Source organism: Clupea harengus, chromosome 15 (genome assembly GCF_900700415.2).
Source record: "Clupea harengus chromosome 15, Ch_v2.0.2, whole genome shotgun sequence".
In the NCBI taxonomy this organism is placed as follows: domain Eukaryota; kingdom Metazoa; phylum Chordata; class Actinopteri; order Clupeiformes; family Clupeidae; genus Clupea; species Clupea harengus.
Window position 1 is genome coordinate 5,113,207 of NC_045166.1, and position 9,149 is coordinate 5,122,355.

Consider the following 9,149-nt stretch of genomic DNA (forward strand, 5'->3'; position numbering starts at 1 on the left):
TAATGAAAACTATTTGTTTTATTAGGTGAAACTGGATCAAAAAGCCTTCTTAGGATTATCTTTTAGACTCAATACCCACCTACCAGATGGCTTTTCTCCATATACAAAGTCCTAAAGTTACTATTAGGGTTGTTGAAAGCCGGTGGTCTTGAAAGATGTCCACTGATGCTTGTGCTGTGCTTTGGCTCCACTGCTGGATAATCACAGCCCACAATCAGCATCATGTCTAGACTTTCCTCACCTTACATTTTGGAGCTGAAAGAAAAACAAGGTGTTTAAAAATAAACATGAGGGGGAAACATTTATATGCCTTGCAAATGTATGTGCTCATGAAACTCTGGAATAACAATGATCCCTTACCGTTTGGATTTTCTTGCTTGTAAAATCTTTTGAGCATTTCAACCGCCTCCTCTGCTTGATAGCCAGAAATACACTGTAAATTGAGTCAGATTATTTTAAAATGTCTGAAACATCTACAGTGGTATCAGAGCATCAAACAATACAGCTTGCTTTCAGTTACAGCACATTACTGTCTCATCCTACAGTGCTCTTTCCAATTATGTCAAATGAGTAATTACCTTAAAGGATGAGCCAGTGAGCAGTTCATCGTCTGAGGCAATGCTAAGAACAGAGCCACAGCCACCAAACCTTTCATTCCTGCAGCCGTACACAATCAGGGGGATATCTGCCATGTGTCAAGACAATTGCCATCACATAATTCAGTGCAAAATATTTGTTTTCATTAAACTTTAAGTTTTCTACAATTTAGGATTTGAATTTTGTTTGTGAATGTGTTAGCTAAGGATACTGAGTAAGCGCAGAGCTGAGGAACACATGATGCAGGGCTCAACAGTCACATAGAGTGTGGTCTGTGCACAGACCTGATTGAGATTAAGATCTCTAGAACAACACCACTCCACCACATGATCAAAGGCCACCATCTCTGCATGGCGAGTTGCCTGTAATACACACCACAAAATGAACTACATTATTTTAAGGACACATGAAATACGTCATAAAAGTCAAATTGTACTGAACTGGGAAAAATCTGTTATAGGTGCCATTATACAGTATTAGAACAGTTTACACACACACACAATTATTATTGTCTCGTAGATATACACAGTCAGAGGAATGTTTGGCTTTTTAATTTATTTTCTTTTTCAGCTTCTCTACTACACATGCAGTGTATCCTGAGAATATGGTGTTTCTCTTGATGTAAGCTATTGGTGAAAACCTTGTTTATTCAAGGGCTACTCATACTTCGAACAATGGGACATGCTGGCACAGTGCAACACATTCTGGCAAAACCAACGCACACGCACCAGGACTAGACAGCTGGTGCTAAACTAAGGACTAAGGTCACTATTGGTGAAGCATTGAAGGTTCAAGCACTCTATGCTGTCAGTGGTGATGGGGAATGTAAATAAGGGCCAATAAGACCAATGAGCTAGTAATCCTGGAAAGGAATCAGAGGACCTACGTCAATTCATGCCTCACAGAAACGTGGCTAACCTGCAACACCTCAGATGCTAAACATGGATATTCCTGAATGGAATGATGTGAGCGCAGACAGGGACACTAAGGTGCTAATCTGCTGGTGAGTCTCTGACCATAAAACATAGTGGGAGTTCTCATACAGTATTGTTGTTGTTTGTGTTTGTCCAGACAGACACAGGGACAGCATGTGATGTCATCCACTCATCCTGTCCACTCATCATACAATGCAGCAGCCTTCATAGCCACATCTGGTGACTTCAATCCTGTGCCACTTGATTTGATGCTCACTGAGCCTCATGGTTCAATAGTGTGTATGCAAAAAATGAGCTGAGCTCTTTTGTTTGCTTAAATTGATATTAATGAAAAGATACTGGACAGGAAAGTATCGTACCACACTGGCTACACCAAGAGGAACTAACGGTGATGCAAGTAGGCTAAATGGTAAGTGTATCAATCAGTGTAGTGATAAGAGTATGAATTATTGATTTTTTTATTGATTGATTTTGTAAGAATAAAGCTTTGTCCTCTGACTGGTCATCATTGTCTCAGAGTCTCCTTCTCCGTGGTAGTAAAAATAAACACAACAACATGGCTGACAAGAAGCATGTTGTGACTGTTGCTGGGTTTTTGATGTATTATTCAATGACCTTTAGGATGCACTAAAGAGGAGAGTCTTTAGTCTACATTTAAAGATGGAAAGGGTGTCCACGTCTCGGATGAAGGCAGAAAGATGATTCCACAGGAGGGGGGCTCCATAACACAGGGCTCTGTGTCCTATTGTGCTTTTGGAGATTCTTGGGATTCTGAGGAGATCTGCACTCTGGGAATGAAGTGGTCTTGGCGGGCAGTAGGGGACAACTCATTCTTTGAGGTAATTTGGAGCGTTTGGGAAGTTTGGGAACCACTAGGGAGTGGTTGCTGATTTGCACAATGCTGCCATTTGGTCCACCGCCGCTCTGTAAGGCGATTCATCGGTGTTGCTGATGAGACCGATCACTGTAGTGTCATCAGCAAAAAGCACAAGCTGTCTTCATTTCTATCCTGCCCTCTCACTGAGTGCAGTGCCCAGTATGAAAGCACAGTTGAATGGAATCATGAAACAGCCAACCAACAGAAGAAGCAAACCAAAGCTTAGCAATCAAAAAATAACTAATGAGGTGTCATCAGTAAAAGCTGTAATTGTACACCCAGTCAGAAAAATACTAGGCCTATTTGGGTGGCTAGAACAAACTAAATAAATGCTGAAGCAGCCACATGAAGTGGGTGAAAAAAAAAAAGGAATGGCAAGACATAAGGCGAATGAGAGAAACAAGGCACAAGTGAGAAAAACTGGTGCTAGGACTACTGCTGCAATTGTTTCTGGAAGTCTCCCCATAGAATGTGCTTCCTGGATTACACCTGTTTTTGAAAGGCACACATTTCACCTAAAAAAAGATGTGTGCTTTCCCCCAAGTTTTCATACATCCAACAGAATATGTAAGCAGCCACTCCTCACACATCTCCACTCATGCATCTCATGCCAACACTCCACATCTCTCTTGACCTTCCCGTGACACATACGCATATGCAATTTGTCTGCAAATGCTAATGGCTGTGATCAATTTGTTCCCCATCACCATAACCTATAACTACATACATACATGCATACAATGCAACCTAGCTCTGTCCACTCCCTTTATCGCGTTTGTTCCCCCACTACTCTAGACTGCCTCTACTGTGGGAAGCTTTTCCCACCTGAAGAAACACAGAACTATTACAAAACTACTCTCTACTCTGTTGGAAACGTCAGATTCATACAGTGTGCCAGCCTATGTACCTGTAATTAATGAATGCCATCATTGACATAGTTTTCTACTCCATTGCTCTGCTTATCCTTATAATTCTTATAGTAGTATAATGAGCACACTGTATACCCACTAAGCTGTTCTACAAGCAATACTTTGCATGCCGGCGCTCTCCATTCGTATCCACTTTCAATCTTGTGTGTGTCCTTGAGTGGGTGAGTGGGTGCTGGACTCTTGTCCATAGAGATAGAGAGTCTGTGAAGGGGTCATAGGTCATAGGTCAGCTCCTCTGCAGCGGGGTGGAGAAGCAAACTGACCGGCTCAGGAAGGAAGAAGGCCCACAGCAGTAGCATCGTTGTTTGTAGGCTACCTGCCCAAAGTTGGTAGGAATGACATTTCCCCTTAATACCGACTGACATCCAGAACCTTGATGCACTGACCTAGGCAGAGCATCCCAGTGCGCAGAGGTAGATGATGTCGAAGCCAAGACTGACAGCCATGGTAAAAATTCAGCCACTGTATATTGTAGGATGTTAATGACACCATCAAGCAAAAACTCTGAGACAATCTGAACAGGAGGTACACCACAGTTAGCATGCCATCCAACATGACTCTCCACACAGCCCAGCAGGAAGTCAACCGACCATACAGCCACTGGAGCTCATGTGGAGTAGGTGGAATATGTCGAGTCGTTCAACAGCTGAGCAGAACAGCATCCAGGAAGTCAGTGTGGTGGAAAATATGTGAATGAAAACTCAATAATCTGTGTGTAGAATATTAACCATCAGTATAACCACAATAAGTCATGATAAGTTATTAAAACTATTGTGCCACTACAAAACTATTAACACTATTGATATGAATTAAGTTTAAATGTTTGAATATGTACCAAGTCTAACAAACATATTGATGTGTGGAGGAGAGTTTTAGGGGAACCATCCACATGATCATCCACCTTCAAAACTCTGCTCTACCCTCCTCCTCCCCCCCCAGCTACTAACCTCACTGCTGATAACTTTGCTTCCTTTTTCACAGAGAAAGTGGCAGCCATCGGGCAACAGTTCGACCAACTGTCCCCCTCCCCTAAGGGCGCAACCGTCAATAGCTCATCTTTTCCTTCTTTCATCCCTCTCAGCGAGAGTGAGGTCTCCAAAATCCTAACAGGTAGCCGTCCAACTACATGCCCGCTGGACCCCATCCCATCCAACATCCTTCAAGCCATATCACCTGCCGTCTTACCGGCAATAACACAGGTGATTAATGCTTCATTTAATTCTGGAACATTTCCTTCTCTTTTCAAAGTGGCTCGGGTAACGCCGCTGCTCAAGAAGCCGTCTCTCGATCCCACTCAGGTGGAAAACTATCGACCGGTCTCACTTCTCACGCTCCTATCTAAAACCATTGAGAGGGCAGCTTCCAAACAGGTCACCGAGTTCCTGTCAAAGAACAATCTCCTCGATCCGAACCAGTCTGGCTTCAAAAGCGGTCACTCCACCGAAACAGCCCTGTTGTCTGTAATGGAGGCCTTAAAAACAGCTAGAGCAGCAGCTCAATCCTCGGCTCTCGTCCTGCTTGACTTATCAGCTGCGTTTGATACAGTCAACCACCGCATCCTTCTGTCCATACTGTCAAGTATGGGCATTTCTGGCAATGCGCACTCCTGGTTTGAATCCTACCTCACTGGGCGCTCGTTCAACGTGTCATGGCAAGGTCAGCTGTCTGTACCTCACCGCCTCACCACTGGGGTGCCCCAAGGCTCGGTGATGGGACCACTTCTCTTTGCCATTTACACCACCTCGTTGGGCCCTATCATCCGCTCGCATGGTTTTTCCTACCACTGTTATGCCGATGATACTCAACTGTTTCTGTCTCTCCCTCCTGAGGACACCACGGTCTCGACGCGGATTTCGGACTGTCTCGCTGATATATCCACATGGATGAAAAATCACCACCTTCAGCTGAACCTGGCCAAAACGGAACTGATGGTCTTCCCAGCCAAACAGGTCATCCACCACAACATCAAGATCAATACTGACTCTTTATCTCTTGCTCCATCCAAAACAGCAAGAAACCTCGGGGTCATTATTGATGACCAACTGACCTTCACGGCCCACATCGCCTCTGTCTCCAGGTCGTGCCGCTTTGCGCTATACAACATCCGCAAAATCAGGCCGTACCTAACCCAGTATGCCACCCAGCTGCTGGTGCAAACCTTGGTGAGCTCCCGCCTTGACTACTGCAACGCCCTCCTAACGGGCCTGCCGGCTTGCGTGGTGAAACCACTACAGATGATCCAGAACGCGACGGCGCGTCTGGTGTTCAACCAACCGAAAAGGGCACACGTCACCCCGCTACTCATCGAGCTCCACTGGCTGCCAGTAGCTGCTCGCATTAAGTTCAAGTCACTTATGCTTGCCTACAGAGTGCTTACTGGTTCTGCTCCCACCTACCTAAATGCTCTTGTAAGGGCAAATGTTACACCCAGGACGCTGCGCTCGTCTAGTGAGCGTCGTTTGGCACTGCCGTCCGTGCAAGCACGGCAATCCAGACTATTTTCATTTATAGTTCCACGTTGGTGGAACGAACTGCCTAGTACTACCAGAGCAGGGGCGTCCCTCTCTACCTTCAAGAAGCTTTTGAAGACCCAACTCTTCAGAGAGCACCTCCCCTCCTAACTGGCACCTGACTAGCGCTTAACTTGCACTTCAGCAGTTACATTCCTGCACTTCTTTTTCCTCTTTTCTAGGTTGTTGTTTTTCTAATTCTCATGTAAAGTAGTATTTATTGTTACACCATGCTTTTTTATTGCTCTTAGCTTGACTGTTCTCTCCCTTGTACGTCGCTTTGGACAAAAGCGTCTGCTAAATGACTAAATGTAAATGTAAATGTAAATGATGGCTGAGAGCGCTCCACTGTCTCACTGCACACTTATTCTTGGCCTGAACTTGGCACATTTCCAACAATGGGTTACTTTATAATATGCCAGGCAATATCTGTTGGGCCATAGATTTTACAAGCCTTTTGACTGACATTTCAATTTCTAGCTTTCCAGGATTGTCATACTGCGCAAATTCTGGATATTGATGAAAAAAAGGGAGGATGGCTTTGAGGCCATAACTTATGTGGTGGGTATATGTTGTCACAGCAAACTTACATTTTTGGTGTCATTCACTTCATTTCCTCCTTTGCCAAGAACCTCATTTCTGTATACCATGAGACAACCAACAGGTACTTCACCATTTTCCAAAGCCTCTGTAGCCTGCAAAATATCCAAGCACAAATACTTTCTCATCCACATTGAACATTTGAGCCAGATGTTACATTGTAAATGTTGCATATGTGAAATGTTACCAAATCAAAAGCGGCTGCCATCCACCGCTGAATATCATCCATGTTAGGTGGAGAAAAATCTTGCTTCACTAGATCATTGCCAATGGATGGCATTCTGATCTTCAATCCTCTGCCTCTCATACCTGCAATACATTTACATTTACACTTCAACCAAACTACATCAAAACTATAAAGCATGGCATCCTTGTAATGTTATGCCATTTGACCCTAGTCACAAACACACTTTGAACAAAAGTGTCAATAAACAAAATCCCGAATCAACTAATGCATACATGAGAGCCAAGTACTTGCAGTTGGCGTGTTTGAAATTGAATAAGTTCAGTTTGTATGCCCTTGTAAACGCCCGGTGATCCACATCATACTACATACCACAGGAATCAGTCCTGGTTGGTTTGATTTTCAACTCCAGAGTTTAACTCATTTGAAGACAAACTCTGTATTCAAGAACCCTTAAATTGGAGTGAATTATATCACACAAACTTCTCATGTAGATTAGTCATGGGAAATGAGAACCATGTGAGTTTTCCTTTTGTATCAAGCAGCAAAAATGTAATCAGGAAGAACAGGTAATGACCGTGGGACATATCTGTTACTTTAGACCTAGTTCTCCCCTATTGTCCGTCCATGACTGCATCACTGTAGCTCAAACCAACTGACACTAATAAGTGTTAGCCCCCTGCAAAACAGTCGCCTCCTCCTAAGCAATGCATTTACAAAAAGAATCCATCAGAATCCATGACAGATTATATACCTGACTGTTATCAGTGTCAACCGTTGGTGTTTGTAAGCTTTTCGCATGTTTTTTTTATGTAGTCAGGTCGCTTATTTTGTTGGCCATAACGCTTAATGCTGCTACACGGGGAAATAAAGCGAACACATTTGCACGCGAAATCATGTGGTAATCCAGCGTGCCAGGCTCTGAAGTAAAAGGCACACTCTATTAACATAGATACCTACCTCCGTTTGGACGTCGGTGAAAGGAAGTTGTGTATGTCCAACACAGCGATACACCATAACAATTCCGTTGCAACTTACCAAAAAATCAACAAAGATTCTTGAGAAGATTCCTGAGAAAGACTTGGCGTTGGTTACGCTGTGTTTGAGCATTTAGGACTTAACCAACATAATGGAAATGGTCAAGTCAAGTTTGGAGACTTCTTCTTAATGTTGTTTATTGGCAAATTACAACAGACGTATGATGCATACCGCCACCTACTGTACAGGAGTGTGTACAAGGACTTAGCAGCGTACATGTGTCTTTTTTAATAAAATAGCCCAGTCTTTAAGGAAGACAAATAAAGCCTTAAAATGTTTCCATCCCTTGTTCCCCCAGAATATTTTTTTCCCCTGTGATTCTCCCGATTTGTCATTGTTTCCTGGATTTTTCGTATATGGAATTTTTACACCAAAAAAAAAAAACTTTTTTATTTTATACTATTTGATAAGTAGATCCAGCGCATCTGTATCAGCTTCTGAAGGTCGTAGACAATTGAATTTGGTCTAAAAATGACCGGAATATGCATATTTATATATGCACTATGAAGGTTTCTAAGCTCTAAAACTTTTACATTTCGATTTTTTTTTTCAGCATGAAGATTTCTGTGAAATAGTTCTCTTATCCAAAAAGCCTGAAAAGGTTTTGTGTTGGGGTGGATAGGGGTGTTAACAGTCCCCCTGCATATAAGATTCAAGGCCATTAGCCCTCTCATTTATACTTTTCGACACTAGTTAGATGGGCACTGACTGTATTTGTTCATGAACGACGTGATTAGCAGCTTGTATGGGTAGAGCATACTCAAGAACTTAGAGACTCACCTGCAGTAACCAAAACATGTATAGTGTTCCACCCTGATCTTCCGGCCCAGAAAGCCCAAACACTAGCTTACAAAGCTTCTATAGGCCAAATACCTGTAGCGGCTGAGCAGAGTTTACATTGTATTTAGAGAACAATAAATGCTGACACAGATTTATAGTGTTATAGTGTAGTATAGTGTTTCTGGTATGGCTACTGATGGCACAAATTGTATTTTTGCAATACATTTTTTTATTATGATTTCTTTTGTATTTATTACCTATAGAAAATCAGCTTACGTACTAAGCGGTACGTTGGATAATAATAATAATAATAATGCTCTGTGGCATTCAATATGGCAATCTTTCTGACAATGAAAGTCTCTTAAGTTAATATGGACATGTGACCCATCTGTATATAACCGTGTGTGTTCATGAATACATTCTCTTTGGCTTCCGAAGAAGACGTGTCTAAGTCCCTCTCTAGGTTATATCAGTAACTGGGTATGCACAAGTCTCCATGCAATTCAATTCTGACAACAAAGTCTATAGAAACAGTTTTGTGTGCTTTCAGTGTTTGATACGTAACATGTTAACAAACGAACACACATGTAAGATGACACATGTAAGATGAACAGTAAGCAAAGTAAGACTAAGGAAGAAAATACAATAAATGACTGTTCCCTCTGTCATATTTGTATTCGTATGCACAAAAAACCCTTA

The 9,149-nt window shown here is 42.6% G+C and overlaps 1 protein-coding gene across 2 annotated transcripts; it reads right to left on the bottom strand.

The window, feature by feature from the left end:
• On the bottom strand, nucleotides 1-7,824 carry adat2 (adenosine deaminase tRNA specific 2). Of its 2 annotated transcripts, none has more exons than XM_012827328.3 (7): nucleotides 7,671-7,824; nucleotides 6,636-6,757; nucleotides 6,439-6,543; nucleotides 809-959; nucleotides 579-685; nucleotides 361-433; nucleotides 1-255 (listed from the first exon to the last, which is right to left on the bottom strand). In XM_012827328.3, the coding sequence occupies exons 2-7, from the start codon at nucleotides 6,753-6,755 to the stop codon at nucleotides 227-229; spliced, it is 585 nt and encodes a 194-aa protein (XP_012682782.2). In that variant the 5' UTR covers nucleotides 6,756-6,757; nucleotides 7,671-7,824; the 3' UTR covers nucleotides 1-226. The 2 variants fall into 2 exon arrangements, with proteins under 2 accessions (XP_012682782.2, XP_012682781.2); XM_012827327.3 differs by having other exon boundaries at nucleotides 7,593-7,807.
• Nucleotides 7,825-9,149: the final 1,325 nt, after the last annotated feature.